The 17,478-nt window shown below is 41.3% G+C and overlaps 2 protein-coding genes across 5 annotated transcripts in view; both read left to right on the top strand.

The window, feature by feature from the left end:
• The first annotated feature begins 186 nt into the window (after nt 1-186).
• Nucleotides 187-17,478, top strand: part of LOC135648911 (dihydroneopterin aldolase 2-like) — a 46,774-nt gene continuing 29,482 nt past the window's right edge. Inside the window, exons 1-4 of one of the 3 annotated variants that reach the window (XM_065166927.1) lie at nt 478-618; nt 3,577-3,799; nt 4,814-4,956; nt 6,866-7,234. In XM_065166927.1, coding sequence (XP_065022999.1) covers nt 3,686-3,799; nt 4,814-4,956; nt 6,866-7,070 — 462 coding nt within the window. In that variant the 5' untranslated portion in view covers nt 478-618; nt 3,577-3,685 and the 3' untranslated portion in view covers nt 7,071-7,234. Of the gene's footprint in view, nt 619-2,797; nt 3,224-3,576; nt 3,800-4,813; nt 4,957-6,865; nt 7,235-17,478 lie in introns of those variants that run through there. The other 2 variants (XM_065166929.1, XM_065166928.1) reach the window with 2 other exon arrangements.
• On the top strand, nt 8,315-11,228 carry LOC135648908 (uncharacterized). 2 transcript variants are annotated; one of them, XM_065166923.1, is made up of 7 exons: nt 8,315-8,475; nt 8,936-8,993; nt 9,079-9,387; nt 9,466-9,514; nt 9,604-9,698; nt 9,811-9,932; nt 10,544-11,228. In XM_065166923.1, exons 1-7 carry the CDS (start codon nt 8,345-8,347, stop codon nt 10,599-10,601), a joined length of 822 nt encoding a protein of 273 aa, XP_065022995.1. In that variant the 5' UTR covers nt 8,315-8,344; the 3' UTR covers nt 10,602-11,228. The 2 variants fall into 2 exon arrangements, with proteins under 2 accessions (XP_065022995.1, XP_065022996.1); XM_065166924.1 differs by having other exon boundaries at nt 8,344-8,475; nt 8,868-8,993.

The following is a 17,478-nucleotide window of genomic DNA, read 5'->3' as shown; positions in this document are numbered from 1 at the left end:
GCGTCTAATTAACAGGCAAGTAAGTAGCAAAGCGGGTAAGACAAATATGAAAGGTATAATAAACTTTTTGTAATGGTTTCTTCCACTCGCTTGTAGTTGGTAGGGGTCGACCGAAGGAGCACAACAAATAGTCCGGAATCCGAACATAAATATTGGATCAAATCAATAACTTGAACCTGGAAATCGTTCGGGTCGGATTCATGTTTGTCTCTTATTGGTTCTGCACCGATGTGGAGTCGTTCCTAATATTTAACTTAACGGGCGACTGGGTCTTAGGGATCTTAATGGGCGAAAGGGCAAGGAGTGTTGGGCCCACAAATTTAGGGTGGCCCATAGACGACGGTCGGCGACGGGGGCGTGTGGGTTTAGGTGGCCGGAAGCACATTCGGAAGGGCAAGCCAAGGCAGGGGGGATGAGCCTGTTGACGGCGGCGGCGCTGCAGGGGGTGGCGCTGGCGCAGGCGCGGGCCAGGATCTTCGGACACGTCCTGAATCCTTTGGGGAAGCGATCCCCTCACAAGATCCTCCGGAAGAAGCTCATCGGAGACAAGGTCGCCCAGTGGTACCCTTACGACATCAAGAATGACGATCCCCTCGTCCTCGCTCGCGAGGAGAAACTGTACGTCTACGCCCCCCCTCCTCTAATATCTTTTTTCTTTCCCCCCGTATTTGGTGGTGCACCATTTCGATGTTTTTCGATGCACTCTACGTGCTTGGCCTTTTGCTTCTGAAAACCGATGTTGTAGCGTCGTGGTGTTTCGCATATGTTTGTTTGTTTCTTGTAGGTGGTGATATATGACCTCTGCAAATCACGTAATAAGTTACATGGAAAAACAGTATGAGTTGGTGCATGATGGACCAAAAAGTAGGATGGTTTTGTGTGTTATGATTGATGAGATATAGTGCGGAGTACCTTCTACAGAAGAACGCATCTGTATGCTGTAATTTTGAGAATGAGGTTGCAGGCAAAATTCCGTGCTTCTGTATTATTGCTTGCATTTGTCTAGTACACATGCCACGATTGCTTTTCGAAGCAACCACTATCACTTGATCGTCACTGCAATGTAGTTTCACTTATTATCATGGAAACCATTCTTCTTCTATGATTGAAGGCTCGCTTCTGACATGCAAGACATTATATCGGATCCTGAATCATTGTTATTAATCTTTTGGTGTCCATCTGTTTGTCTGGTGTCAAAAATATCAGAATTACTGCAAACTTTGGACCCTTCGGACTTTGTTACCGGTAAAGCGAAAGGAACACCTTCTCGTTTGTGATCTAGAACTGGACATTTTTAGCATACTTAAAAATCAAGGTTTAAAATCTCAGTCCGGTGCTGATACCTGTCGGCGGCCGGACTTGACATATCGACACTTGGTGTGCATTGCTATCGTCTGGACCTGAGAGGGAAAGAGATGGGTGGGAGGGAGGAGGATGTGATGAGAAAAGGAGGCTGTGACAGAGGTGGTCTGATGCTATATTCATATAACTTCTCTTTTCTTACCATCCTTCCATATCATTTATCATACTTATCCTGCTGAGGTAGTTGATGCAGCAGGAATATCGTTCTAATTAATTAAAATATTCTGGTGGTTACTTTGGTTAAGACACCAGCATTCATATAGATTAAAGAAACAAGCACACGTTATACTTCTTAACATGATCTTTACTTTATGACATTATTATAACTGCTTTCTCTTTGTAGTAATTTATGATAACATAAGATCTACAAATTTGTTAAATTCCTCGATCCCTTGCCTATTTATAACTCTTGAATTGTCATGGATAAAAAGGCAGAAAGATCTACTTGTGTGAGCTAAGTTTACTATTCATTATTCAGGTCCTTGGATAAGTGTAGCACTCTTCTATGAGTATAGATCTATATACGTGATGAATGTATATTAGTATATAGGTAGAAATTATCTGCTAACTGTGGGTAGTGTTAGCGTGAAACTGGAGGATGATCTTGGATTCTACTTGAGACATTTGTGTGTTGTCTTTGACCTGATATTATGGCATAATAAGGTCTAAAATGTTCATTGTAGAACACAGTTCCTGAAATAGAGTTCCTTTTTTTTTTTGTTATGTTTATAGAAGCCTATTCATATTGTACAACAGCTAGCAAATTTAACTTGAACAATACAAATTTTAAATCAGTATAAATGTGCTCCGGCTGTATAGGTTCACTTTTGACCAGACCGCCTTTGACTCTTAATTTTTAAGCTGGAACTAAATAAACACAATATGGCTTGACACCCGCAACTTTATGCTTTTCAGCTTTTAATAGAGCAGGATAGGTTTCTGACATCATAAACTAATGAAGTTTCAAGATCAGTCATCCACCTCGTTGCTTGGTTTTTTTTGGTCAAATTCGGGATTCCTACAAGCAGCTTTCAACATCTTCTGAACTTGATTGGGCATTTTTATCCCATCCCAGTGACCTGATATAACCTATGCACATCTTCATATCATCGATCAAACTCATTAGAAGCTTAGCATGCACTGTTAATTTTTTTTCTATTGTGATGATCGAATCTTGCAACTACTACCACTTTGTAGTTTTTCGTATGCTTGAAAGCGATCAAGAACTCAATCCATCGGATTAGACAAGGTAACTTTTGTCACAAATTTCAGATCCTGCTAAACTGTATTGTGAAGAACTCTTTTTTGTAGTCTCCATCCACTATGTGCAAATGAAATCATACCATATTTTTGTGAAAAACTTTCTTCTGAAACTGGAGATATGGATCACTTATCTTCACTGATTTTTATTTATTTATTTTTCTGCCTGTGTTAGGCGATTGGCCAAGTTGGAAATGTTGAAGCGCCGCGGGAAGGCCCCTCCAAAGAAGGGCCCAGGAAGACGTGCCGTTAAGCGCAATAAATAATTGTCTCATTATTAGACTCTCTCGGTAGGGCCCTCCAAAGAAGGGCCAAGGAAGACGTGCCGTTAAGCGCAATAAATAATTGTCTCATTATCAGACTATCTCGGTAGCTTATCATTTGCGTGACTATCTATGTTTAATCAAACCCTTATGTGCTAGATAGAGAGACCTGTAAGCATGGGAGAGGGCAATTGATCCTTCAGTGTCATGGACCAGTGTTTGTGTAATGCACCGTGGAACTTGGGGCTGTCCTCGGGTGCGTGGATTGTTGTTGGCTCACTGTATACATTGCATGAACTTGTTGGGAGTAATGGTACGGTGACAACTCGTCATTGGTATTGTGTTGCGTGATGCAATCTAGCCTGACCTATAAGACTTTGACAACCAATTTAGACATGGATGGAAATGAATTGCATCTGACAGGATTTAGAGCCAAGTAGCTTTCTTGTTCGTTATCATAACTAAAAATGTTTTGTTCTGATTGACTGTAGCAAAGCAAAAAAAATTCCTGATGAGTTCTTTGTGGAGAGGACAAAAAAAAAAAAAGACTTTCTTTTTTGATATGCTTCGACTTTCTTTCTTTGTTGATCGAACAAGTTTTGCCTTCCGGTTTGTTAAACGTAGGATTATGATCTCACTATTTGCATTGAACGCCTGCCTAAACTTTATTTTTCGTGCTCGACTCAAATAGGTTATGCGAGACAAGGTCCGTCGCCGTGTGGTATTCCGTGCGTTCTCGTGCATCGTCAACTCGTGGCCGTCCGTGGTTGGTCTGATTTGATCCTTAGGACTTCTCGGCGATGACTTGCCCCTCGGCGGCACCAATGGACACGCTCCCGCCCCTTAGTCTGCCCCCTTATCATCTCCAAGGAATCGGGTGGGAGAGAATGGTGGAGACGGAGTCTTGCGCGAAGGTAATCGATCTCTGCCTCCTTGCAAGTTATTTTGAGTTTCTTTTTGCAACGATTTACGGATTGCAATCGAATGAAGGGCCGTCCTGATTTGGTCATACAAACCGGTGAAGAATATCGGTCCATAGATCTTCACGATAGGGTATTGTGTTCCATCGAGCTGTTTGAACTCGAAAACCTGCGGCTGGTTCTTAAAATTGCATTCTAGGGTTTCCAATCGAATGAAGGGCCGTCCTGATTTAGTCATAGAAACCGGTGAAGAATATCGGTCCATAGATCTTCACGATAGGGTATTGGGTTCCATCGAGCTGTTTAAACTTGAAAACCTGCGGCTGGTTCTTAAAATTGCATTCTAGGGTTTTTTTTTTTGTCGTTGATATCTTCAGCTCCAATTTCGCAAAAAAAGTCTTCCTCGGATTTGGTTGATTTAAGTCGGTCTTTTCGGGCTCCGGTCACCATATTGTCTCTCGTTCGAAAAGAAAAAAGGTTAGCCATTTATGTGCTGTCGGGAGCAACCAAGATGTAGGAAAGGTTGGTATTCAGATATGGTTGTCAGTACTGTTTATTTAGTGTACTTGCACATTCATGAAACTGGGGAAGCTGCTATCATTTGAATCCGATATAAAGAACCGAACAGTAAGTCTCGCATTGTGCTTGTTGGCTATTTGAGCTCTGTTTATCTCGTCTTTATATTGCATCCTTCTTGAACTGCAAGTTTAAAGCCTCCGTGTAGTGATATATAATTGAACCTTATATCTGCAGATGCAGGTATCTATGTCAAGCTGCATTTCATTTATAGTATTTAATTTCTTTGGCTTTCATCAATGCAATTTTTTTTTATAGAAACCAACTTAAATGTTATTTTTTAAGTGATATGTTGGAGCCAATACATCGTGGTATCTTCTTTTGTTGTTGCATATTCTGAAAATTGAAACCTTATATACTTCATCAAGTTCATCATCCATGGGTGAACGTGATTTTGTTGATAAAGACAAGCTGATACTAAGGGGCTTGCAGTTTCATGGATTTCATGGTTTGAAACTGGAGGAAAAGAAGCTTGGTCAAAAGTTTGTGATCGATGTGGATGCTTGGATGGACTTGAGCAATGCTGGTAAATCTGATGACATTTCTGACACAGTCAGCTATACTGCTATTTATCGGTAACTGTTCCTTTTTCTTTTCCCTCTTCCTTTTTGACAATGCAGTGGTTATACATTATGTCTGTTTTAATAAAACTTATAGCAGTTATAAAAAGTTGATATATTTCCTCTAAGATGTATCTGCTATGGCCACCGGCATAGTTGTTTGTCTTGGTACCTAGTAGTCTGCATCTCTGTTTTAGTGGTGGGTGGGGTTAGATTTCATGCTCGATCAACCATTTCTTTTTTTCTTTTTTTTTCAATGTTAACCAGCTTGTTTGCAGAAATGGCCCGTGACTGACTTGACTATTTCATCTCTAAGTTTAAGGCCCTAATGATGGGATGACCTGAGGCCACAACCATACGTAAAGTTTAGAGATGATTTTTCTTCTAAGCAAAAGATAGGTTCATTATATTTTTTGGTAAAGTTATTTTAAAAAGACTGGCTGCTAAATTTTTCATCAACTCTTTTGGTCATACATCTTATTAAAGAACACCCAATTCACTAGTTTTCATCCTGACTTAGCCATGGTAATATTCATAGACTAATGTGAGCCTTTGAACGTGCAAGTAGTTTTCTGGAATGAAATACTACCTTTGATAATTTTATCAAGATAGACAGCAAAAATGAGCTCACAGTTGAGGCATTATGTGAACTTTTGCGAATGGAGGGAAGACCATATGTAATTTAGTACTTGAAATGAGAACTCTTAATATAGCACACACTGTGATGAGAATGTCTTAAGCATCAGGAGGTGACCTGCCTCCATGGAATATTGGAAATTGAGAGAATGAGAATTTCTTTATAACATATTTTACTGATGTTCACTATTCGAGAGAATGAGAATGGATGCAAGGAGCAGGGTTGTTGCAGAGTGGAATGATGGTTTATATTTCGTGCTATTGCTACAGTATCATTGGAGCAAATGGAGAATCTAGGAAACATTTTGACAATATGTTATCCTTCATGCATTTGCACAATCCTCACTTCTAGCTTTGGTATTATCTTTCTGGTACAATATATAATTAGGTTAGTGGCGCCAACAGTCATGTGTGAACACAGGTTGAATCATATCACCATGCAAAATGGGTGACATGCCATGCCGACCTCTCCCGGATGTGTGCCAAGACCACTCAGTGGCCTTTACTATCTTGTACATCAAGGACGATGATTCTTCCTGTACATAATGGTGTGCACAAACTTCCTACTTGGTTTGATAAACTTGAAGAGAGTCGACAAAGATGCAAAATGTGAGCTTAAGGCCTGGGGACGGTTTATTCGCAAGGTTCAAAACTTCAGGAACCCATAAAACACAAAGAACTCACTTTTGGGTGGTGCACAACAATATAGTCAAATGCGCTTATAATAATCCTGCAGGACAATGTATGCATCAGCTTATCAGTGGCATGTTCCAATTGTTCATATAAAAATAGTATTGGTTTATGGGTTTCGTAGGAGTGAACCTTTCGAAAGGTCGCTGTATTTGGTGGAATGTAAGTAGCTAGCGGAATGGAGCCAAATGGTTCCAGTTCAGAAAGCTGACTTGTGCATCAGAAATTCGTGAACTGGATGCATATAACTTGTCATGCTTAGGATACTTTGTTAATTTGGCTTATGGATCCTTCATATCTACTGATATATTTTGGAAACTCTCTTGGTGATAGCAATTATCTTCTTCTAAGCGTACTAGTGTGTGTGTGTGGTTAATAGATGGTAGTGTAGAGTCTGGTCAGGAAATTTGCTTTTGAGAGCATGATATGATAGATCACTGCTGTCACTACTTTTCCGTGAAATCTTCACTTGAGTTGGTAAGTGAATCAAAAAAGTTTTTCTTCTTGTTTGGCAAAACTAACAAGAACTTGGATTGCATGTCATCATATGTGGATTACATTACAACATTAACTTGTGGAGTTGGTGGTGGATGTGCAGGATAGTGAAGGAAGTGGTAGAGGGTACGTCTCAGAATCTGTTGGAGTCGGTAGCTCACTTGATTGCAAATACCACGCTACTTCAATTGCCTCAGATATCTGCTGTGAGAGTGAAGGTGGAGAAGCCTCGTGTGGCCGTTCGTGGCACCATCGACTACTTGGGCGTTGAAATCCTTAGATACAAAGAAGCGTCCTCTGTGGATTAAGAGGCTCTGCCAAACCATGAATGTGCTGATGATGACGCGATCGGTCCTTATCGAAAGGTATGCGTGTCTGTATCTATTATATCATCGAACATGTGTTTGACTTGCTGGCCACGCACGTAGTTGCTGCATGCCGTGTAAATAAACTCTCACGGTTCCTTCTTGTACTTGTGAAACCTTTTACGAATCCGTACGTCGACATATGCTGACCCCACCGAACCACCACCCCCTCGTTACCCGGGTGGGTTTAGTTGGGTTCTTTCAATATCACATACGACGAAAGCCAAGGGGGAAGCATAGTCAGTCGTTGAGAGGGAAAGAGTTCAAGGAAGAATTAATTGTGATGCTGTGGTTTCTTGAATTCTTCTCCTTTGCTGTCATGTGATGATGCGGTGTACTTAAAAGAGGGTGGCTTAAAAGAGATCAGATTGAGCTCACCCACTCGAAGCTATGTATGATATGAGAGCTGAGTCCAGTGGGGACTGCTTGTGGTGTGGTTTATCACCGTCCAGAAAACCACGTCACCGCTCGCTCAGTCACTCTCCATCGTCAGTATATCCATTAATTCCGCTCCTTCCAAATCCTCTAGTCGTTGGCATTTTACACTAGCGAAGCATTCATTCATCATGCCCATTACTCCATCCGCCAGCTAATTACATATAAATATCTAAGAAAATGAAAGGAAGGAGAAAAAGAAAAAGGTGATCTGTATTTACGCGTGTTGTTGGCGCCTTTAATGCACCGTAATTAGCTTCCGGTCTCCTCCGGTGAGCAGCAGTGCTCACCGAGCCACGAAACACCGTCCCGTCATCGTGGTTCCCCGGCGCCAGGCTACTGACATCAGGTCTGTGGTAGGGCGTCGACGTTCTGATGCGATACGAAGCTGTTTGCTGGTCGGCCCGCAACACCGCGGCTACAATCAGGCACCAACGTCCTGCCCCACTTACAGGTCGCCACGTACGCACATCCGATGAGGTGAATCTAACCCGTCCATCTGACGAAGCCGCCCATCACGCGGCTGACGTAGTTTGTGGCGACGTCGGAGTGGTCCTGTCCCAAGCGACGATGCGCCTCGAGGCGCATCGTAACCAAAACGTTGTCGATGGAGTTGACCGTTGGATCGCGAAGCAAGCGAATCGTAAGGCAGATTCGATGACAACGATGCAATGAGCTCGAGCGCACGGTACGCATTGACCAGAATATAAACCCAGCGTCCCTCCCGTCCTTGTCCTCGTTTCCACCGTCACGGCGAGCGACGATAAAGAGAAGAGTAGGCAATGGGGGAGGCGGCAACCGTGAACGGGGAGAGGAAGGCGACGCCCCCGGAGGAGGAGCACCCGCGCAAGGCGTTCGGGTGGGCAGCGAGGGACGCTTCCGGACGCTTCTCTCCCTTCGTCTTCTCCCGGAGGTGAACTCCCCCCTTCCGTTTCTCTCGAATCACGCCTTTCCTGTTGCCCTTGTCGAGGACAGCGAAATGAAGTGGTCGGGCTGATTATCCCACCCCGATCGAGAAACATATCGATTTTATATGCTAAGTTCCTATAGTTTTGGTTCCAAATTTCTCAATACTTTCTTCCCCCCTCACCACTGAAAAAAAGTATACTACACACATTTAGTTTGAATGTGTGTAGTATACTTTCACAGTTATACTACACACATTCAAACTAAATGTGTGTAGAATAACTGTTACGCATTTCTAGAATAGAATCATTTAATCAGTGTTAGAAATATCAGAGTTCCACCAAACATGTAAATTGAGTCTGCTTCTCGTTTCCTTTGCGATCCCGTGTCCTTTTTCAGATGAATATAATTGGTTACATCAATTTGAAGATGAATCAGAACATTTCTTGGTATTCTCGTCGCTGCAGGCTGCTTCAACACCTCGAAAATGAATTTGATGCTCTAAAGGAGGAACATGAAAGTTTGGTAGGTCAAACGGTCAATATATATCTAAGTTATGATCTTTCGAGTGGGCTGAAATGTTCTCATCCAAAGAAGCTCCTGTTCCTAGGAAGAGGCATGTCGAACACCGGAAGAATCAAAGGCATCCGATAGGAGGAAGCATAATTTGAGGAAAAGAGAGATCAAACAGGGGATCAGGAGGGTGGACAAATTGATGTGTTCCAAATCGAGCTTAATCTCTGCGCTTCGACTGGCGCTAGAGGAGATGCCTGACATTCGAGAAGTTACTTTGATTCTTGGAGCGAGTATTGTGAGACCTCAACACGTATACCAGCTGGTATTTTCTGGAGGGAATTTTGGTTCTGGAAATGCAAATAAATGCACCGAAAGGAAAATTTCTGATAATATTGCTAGAAAGGTTGGTTTCTCTCGGTCAACTCTAACTGGCCATCATGTGAACCGTCATACATTCTGTTAACATGTTTCTCATGACCAGGCCATTCGAGTTCTAATATCTGCTGGTGCCGGGAGTAGTACTTACATGGGTTTGTTCTAATTTTTCCACTCTTGCTATTTCCGATCAAGATAATTGACGACTGCCTTCACCTTAAAAATTATCTCTGATTGCTTTTAGGTCCGTCCAAGTTTTTCTTGCTCGTCAGAAGTTCGTCTACTTTCAGCCTCCCTCTTCATTTTTTTCCCAAGCATGATTTCCGATTCGGCAAAAAGGTACTTTGACATCCCAGACGGTGGTGATATGTTCTACTGTTTTGTTAGGCCTATGATGTCTCAATCTGTTGCAAAAAGGTTTTGTTTTCCTGATTCTTTGGCACCGCTACAGGTAGTACCACTCAGGTTACACATCAATTGCAAGATTCCAGCACATGCCATGGATGATTTGCATCGAACATCACTTACCGGCAGCTCCTTATGTCCTAATTCCACTGAATATGATGAAATCTGGTATGTAACCTCACATGCGTTTTACTGCATTGATTTTGCATTAACCTGAGGTAAAAGTTTATCTATGTGCAATTGAGATATTAATCTCTTTCGGCAAGTTTTCCTATATCCCATCATGAGGGTCAGTTCTGCTTTTGAAATGCCTCGAATCTTTGAACGGCCTTAATGCGTTCTTGTCCTAATACGTGAAGAACTGCTTAGTAACTTGTAGTAAAGGAGCATGGGATTGAACTCAGAACAGTTTCTTTGTTTTGTTTGGCAGATTTTCTATTAAAGCACCAAACTGTTAGTCATCAGGATTAAGTATATTCTATTATCACTCAAGATTATAATACATACAGCTCATGTAATTACCCATTTAGTCAGCTCTACTTTTTTGGTTTTGTAGTTATGATAAGATTAACCTAACACTTGAGACTGAATGCCGAGGAAGAAGTTGATTGCTAGTTACCAGAATTAGTGTTTAATCCGATGGCACAATGTTAATGATATTGGTAGAAGATCAATCTTCAACCTCGCCTTTCTCTACTTGTGACTGGCCCAATAAACTTGTGCAAATTTTGAAGAGTTTCTATTTCGTGGCATCTCTAACAAGCTTAGCTTTTTTATAGGTTTCAATGCAAGCATGTCATCAGGGGTTTGCCCAGCAAGACTCCAGCAGAATGTTGAGAAGGTGGCATGTTTTTCATCATAAAAGGGCAATGAAACTTTTGTTTTTTTTCTTTTCCCCCCTTTTCTACTGTCTATGGCGTATCGGTTGAACGGCAAATGATATCGCCTTCCGATTTTAAACTCCAATTCTAATCTGTGTGGTTGATATCCATTCTGGATGGAGAAGAGAACCAAGCAAAGATGATTCTGCGTATTTTGGAGTTTGAAAACTTTTCTATGGCTCCATACGAAGAAGATAAATGGAATGCATGATTTACACAGATCAAGGAGAAACTGCCCAAAGCTTTCAGTTTCGAATGTAAGTGAAGGAGGTCAAACATGACGCACAGACTGCATTTCTCTTACGGTCGAAGAATGCCATCAGATGTGGAGACGTTCCTAATGCGGAGCTGACAATTGAAGGAAACCAACAACCAAGTTTGTAGATGAAGTATTTATTATCTGAGAAGTTGCGACAGGTCTGGTATCACTGGCAAATGATGATTCGAGTGTTATGTACATATAAATTCAAGAGCTGTTTTCTTGAGGAAGCCAACGAACGAATCCATATTGAACTGTGGTTGGGCACTCAATCATCTGACCGATTTACTTAGATAAAGCAATTTTCTTTTGATATTTTGTAAATTAGATTTGTTTTGATCGGTGCATACAGCATGAATGGTTTGTGTACAAAAGGTTACCGACCTCCGTTGGAAGGAAGGCAACGGCGTCCACACTACCTTCTTGGGCTTGAAACGGGTCATCCATGTTTGGGTCAACCAAGAGCATTTCATGGCAATGATGCGACTGAGATCGATTCCAGTAGACGTCAGCTACGAATGTTAATTTTCACGTATGAGCCGGTTCGGATGTCGAGCCGACCGGATTTGAGATCGGACTCACGTCTCCACTCGGTAAAATCTGACGCCACTAGAAGCCACGAATGATTAACATAAAATAAACAGTCGCCCAGTATTTCCATGACCCCGAAGTTGAACCCTAGCGAAGCGAAGCAAAGCAAAGCAAGCCCGACTGCTGCCGGCGAGTTACTGAGAGCCGGTCGTCGCTCGCTGCCTCTCTCCCAATTCTCAAGCCTTGGCTGTCGTCGCCGGCCGCCGCCAAGAGGTTCTCTCTCGCTCTTTTCTTTTACTTGATGCTCTATCGGAGCGTTCATTCATATCCTGAGAAGCAGTGAGATCGGTGTTTAATAATTAGCACTTTGAACCCTCATGAGTAGCAGTTCTGTGAATCACCCGACACGGCATTTCGTTGTCTTGATTTCTTTTTATTTGTCCTTCTTCTTGCCTTGGTGGTGATTCAGGGCGGGCAAAGGGGGGTTGGGTTGTTGATCTTGGTTTCGATGATCGATGTATTGTCCTGGTGGCCAAATATTATTTAACCATATGAGTAACTACTGATACTAGCGCATCGAATTAACAATACGTTTGGATTTGGTTTTGGCTGGAAATAGTCCTTGAAGAACGAGTTGTAGTTCCGACCGGAGTTACTGGCGTCGGGGTAACTTCAGTTCATGCATTTATCGGTCACATTCTATGTTTTGTTTATTGAACTGGATTGCTCCAGCGGCTATACCAGTTGGTAATTTTTGAAATGCCTCGATTTTGACTTCTCTTTCGTCTTTCGTTCTTAATCTTTATTCTGGTACAAGTTTGATGCCTGCATTGACCGTAACCCCCCGCATGGATGGCATCGTATGAATTGACAGATAATTATGTGGTTCGTAGTTTTGAAACCGAATAAATGTTAGACATGTAACATTTCTGTACAAAAGCTGCTAAATTGTCGTTCGGTATGAAGAATGCAAAAGAAGTTGCTGGTGAAGAATGAAAAAAGACCAAAAAGAAAAAAAGACCAGATGTTGGTGTTTCCCTAATTAAAGTGACATCTGGATTTCACCAGGAAATTGCCATCTCCAACTGACATTTATTTATTTAATTTTTTCGTGTAATGTGATTTTGAAGTTGACTATTACCATGAGCACACACATCGCCATTGGTTGTGTATTCAGAATTTGTGATAGTAGCTAGTCACTGTAGTTTCCTTGTTTCATGCATGATCTTTATAGAGCAATTTTAAAATTAACATTATGAAAGTAACACTGATCTTGTGCTCTTTTCTTGTATCATATATATTGTGTGCAATTGTTTGTCGCATTGTATTGACCACGACTCTTGTAATTCTTGGATTTATTAGAATTAGATACCATGGTGGGATGGCAAAGGTGCCTACGTTCTGTTCTTCGCCAGGTCAATACCATGATGGAGCGCAATGGCCGTTCATCTGCCATTGGGTATGACGCTTGCACTAAGCTCTATTCACCAGGTAACCTTCTAAAAAATTATGACAGACACTTTTCTTGAATGTGCCATCTCTGTTAGTGTGAATATGCGTCACCAAGGCAATATTTCTAATCATATGCTTTTGTACCTCCTAAATAATTTTGGTTTTTTGCATCCTATCCAATGGCTGAAGATTGTATATGCCCCTACAAATGATTTTGATGCTTACTTTTTCATGCGTAACAAACTCTTAGTCCTGAAATGCATATTATTGACAAATGCACCATAACCTACTTGATACAAAATTCGCTTTTTGCATTAGTATTAACCGGTGCATTTGTTTGTCTACAGATGTGAAATATGTAGCATCAGATTGGTATATTGTCTGACCTGAAGAATTATGAATTCTTTTTTATTTTTTGCATGACAGCCATTTCTAGTGTGACTTATTCTGTTATTCCTGAAGCTGAGCTGATCGAGAGGCAAATTTGTGTTATTCCTGAAGTTGAACCCTAGCAAAGCGAAGCAAAGCAAAGCAAGCCCGACTGCTGCCGGCGAGTTACTGAGAGCCGGTCGTCGCTCGCTGCCTCTCTCCCAATTCTCATGCCTTGGCTGTCGTCGCCAGCCGCCGCCAAGAGGTTCTCTCTCGCTCTTCTATTTTACTTGATGCTCTATCGGAGCGTTCATTCATATCCTGAGAAGCAGTGAGATCGGTGTTTAATAATTAGCACTCTGAACCCTCATGAGTAGTAGTTCTGTGAATCACCCGACACGGCATTTCGTTGTCTTGATTTCTTTTTATTTGTCCTTCTTCTTGCCTTGGTGGTGATTCAGGGCGGGCAAAGGGGGGTTGGGTTGTTGATCTTGGTTTCGATGATCGATGTATTGTCCTGGTGGCCAAATATTATTTAACCATATGAGTAACTACTGATACTAGCGCATCGAATTAACAATACGTTTGGATTTGGTTTTGGCTGGAAATAGTCCTTGCAGAACGAGTTGTAGTTCCGACCGGAGTTACTGGCGTCGGGGTAACTTCAGTTCATGCATTTATCGGTCACATTCTATGTTTTGTTTATTGAACTGGATTGCTCCAGCGGCTATACCAGTTGGTAATTTTTGAAATGCCTCGATTTTGACTTCTCTTTCGTCTTTCGTTCTTAATCTTTATTCTGGTACAAGTTTCATGCCTGCATTGACCGTAACCCCCCGCATGGATGGCATCGTATGAATTGACAGATAATTATGTGGTTCGTGGTTTTGAAACCGAATAAATGTTAGACATGTAACATTTCTGTACAAAAGCTGCTAAATTGTCATTCGGTATGAAGAATGCAAAAGAAGTTGCTGGTGAAGAATGAAAAAAGTCCAAAAAGAAAAAAAGACCAGATGTTGGTGTTTCCCTAATTAAAGTGACATCTGGATTTCACCAGGAAATTGCCATCTCCAACTGACATTTATTTATTTAATTTTTTCGTGTAATGTGATTTTGAAGTTGACTATTACCATGAGTACACACATCGCCATTGGTTGTGTATTCAGAATTTGTGATAGTAGCTAGTCACTGTAGTTTCCTTGTTTCATGCATGATCTTTATAGAGCAATTTTAAAATTAACATTATGAAAGTAACACTGATCTTGTGCTCTTTTCTTGTATCATATATATTGTGTGCAATTGTTTGTCGCATTGTATTGACCACGACTCTTGTAATTCTTGGATTTGTTAGAATTAGATACCATGGTGGGATGGCAAAGGTGCCTACGTTCTGTTCTTCGCCAGGTCAATACCATGATGGAGCGCAATGGCCGTTCATCTGCCATTGGTTATGACGCTTGCACTAAGCTCTATTCACCAGGTAACCTTCTAAAAATTTATGACAGACTTTTCTTGAATGTGCCATCTCTGTTAGTGCGAATATGCGTCACCAAGGCAATATTTCTAATCATATGCTTTAGTACCTCCTAAATAATTTTTGTTTTTTGCATCCTATCCAATGGCTGAAGAATGTATATGTCCCTACAAATGATTTTGATGCTTACTTTTTCATGCGTAACAAACTCTTAGTCCTGAAATGCATATTATTGACAAATGCACCATAAGCTACTTGATACAAAATTCGCTTTTTGCATTAGTATTAACCGGTGCATTTGTTTGTCTACAGATGTGAAATATGTAGCATCAGATTGGTATATTGTCTGACCTGAAGAATTATGAATTCTTTTTTATTTTTTGCATGACAGCCATTTCTAGTGTGACTTATTCTGTTATTCCTGAAGCTGAGCTGATCGAGAGGCAAATTTGTGTTATTCCTGAAGTTGAACCCTAGCGAAGCGAAGCAAAGCAAAGCAAGCCCGACTGCTGCCGGCGAGTTACTGAGAGCCGGTCGTCGCTCGCTGCCTCTCTCCCAATTCTCATGCCTTGGCTGTCGTCGCCGGCCGCCGCCAAGAGGTTCTCTCTCGCTCTTCTATTTTACTTGATGCTCTATCGGAGCGTTCATTCATATCCTGAGAAGCAGTGAGATCGGTGTTTAATAATTAGCACTCTGAACCCTCATGAGTAGTAGTTCTGTGAATCACCCGACACGGCATTTCGTTGTCCGGATTTCTTTTTATTTGTCCTTCTTCTTGCCTTGGTGGTGATTCAGGGCGGGCAAAGGGGGGTTGGGTTGTTGATCTTGGTTTCGATGATCGATGTATTGTCCTGGTGGCCAAATATTATTTAACCATATGAGTAACTACTGATACTAGCGCATCGAATTAACAATACGTTTGGATTTGGTTTTGGCTGGAAATAGTCCTTGAAGAACGAGTTGTAGTTCCGACCGGAGTTACTGGCGTCGGGGTAACTTCAGTTCATGCATTTATCGGTCACATTCTATGTTTTGTTTATTGAACTGGATTGCTCCAGCGGCTATACCAGTTGGTAATTTTTGAAATGCCTCGATTTTGACTTCTCTTTCGTCTTTCGTTCTTAATCTTTATTCTGGTACAAGTTTCATGCCTGCATTGACCGTAACCCCCCGCATGGATGGCATCGTATGAATTGACAGATAATTATGTGGTTCGTGGTTTTGAAACCGAATAAATGTTAGACATGTAACATTTCTGTACAAAAGCTGCTAAATTGTCGTTCGGTATGAAGAATGCAAAAGAAGTTGCTGGTGAAGAATGAAAAAAGACCAAAAAGAAAAAAAGACCAGATGTTGGTGTTTCCCTAATTAAAGTGACATCTGGATTTCACCAGGAAATTGCCATCTCCAACTGACATTTATTTATTTAATTTTTTCGTGTAATGTGATTTTGAAGTTGACTATTACCATGAGCACACACATCGCCATTGGTTGTGTATTCAGAATTTGTGATAGTAGCTAGTCACTGTAGTTTCCTTGTTTCATGCATGATCTTTATAGAGCAATTTTAAAATTAACATTATGAAAGTAACACTGATCTTGTGCTCTTTTCTTGTATCATATATATTGTGTGCAATTGTTTGTCGCATTGTATTGACCACGACTCTTGTAATTCTTGGATTTATTAGAATTAGATACCATGGTGGGATGGCAAAGGTGCCTACGTTCTGTTCTTCGCCAGGTCAATACCATGATGGAGCGCAATGGCCGTTCATCTGCCATTGGGTATGACGCTTGCACTAAGCTCTATTCACCAGGTAACCTTCTAAAAATTTATGACAGACACTTTTCTTGAATGTGCCATCTCTGTTAGTGTGAATATGCGTCACCAAGGCAATATTTCTAATCATATGCTTTTGTACCTCCTAAATAATTTTGGTTTTTTGCATCCTATCCAATGGCTGAAGAATGTATATGTCCCTACAAATGATTTTGATGCTTACTTTTTCATGCGTAACAAACTCTTAGTCCTGAAATGCATATTATTGACAAATGCACCATAAGCTACTTGATACAAAATTCGCTTTTTGCATTAGTATTAACCGGTGCATTTGTTTGTCTACAGATGTGAAATATGTAGCATCAGATTGGTATATTGTCTGACCTGAAGAATTATGAATTCTTTTTTATTTTTTGCATGACAGCCATTTCTAGTGTGACTTATTCTGTTATTCCTGAAGCTGAGCTGATCGAGAGGCAAATTTGTGTTATTCCTGAAGTTGAACCCTAGCGAAGCGAAGCAAAGCAAAGCAAGCCCGACTGCTGCCGGCGAGTTACTGAGAGCCGGTCGTCGCTCGCTGCCTCTCTCCCAATTCTCATGCCTTGGCTGTCGTCGCCGGCCGCCGCCAAGAGGTTCTCTCTCGCTCTTCTATTTTACTTGATGCTCTATCGGAGCGTTCATTCATATCCTGAGAAGCAGTGAGATCGGTGTTTAATAATTAGCACTCTGAACCCTCATGAGTAGTAGTTCTGTGAATCACCCGACACGGCATTTCGTTGTCTTGATTTCTTTTTATTTGTCCTTCTTCTTGCCTTGGTGGTGATTCAGGGCGGGCAAAGGGGGGTTGGGTTGTTGATCTTGGTTTCGATGATCGATGTATTGTCCTGGTGGCCAAATATTATTTAACCATATGAGTAACTACTGATACTAGCGCATCGAATTAACAATACGTTTGGATTTGGTTT

The sequence above is a fragment of the Musa acuminata genome, chromosome BXJ3-9 (genome assembly GCF_036884655.1).
Source record: "Musa acuminata AAA Group cultivar baxijiao chromosome BXJ3-9, Cavendish_Baxijiao_AAA, whole genome shotgun sequence".
NCBI lineage: Eukaryota > Viridiplantae > Streptophyta > Magnoliopsida > Zingiberales > Musaceae > Musa > Musa acuminata.
The sequence above is the reverse complement of the archived record's forward strand: the minus strand, read 5'-3'. Positions and strand labels throughout refer to the sequence as shown.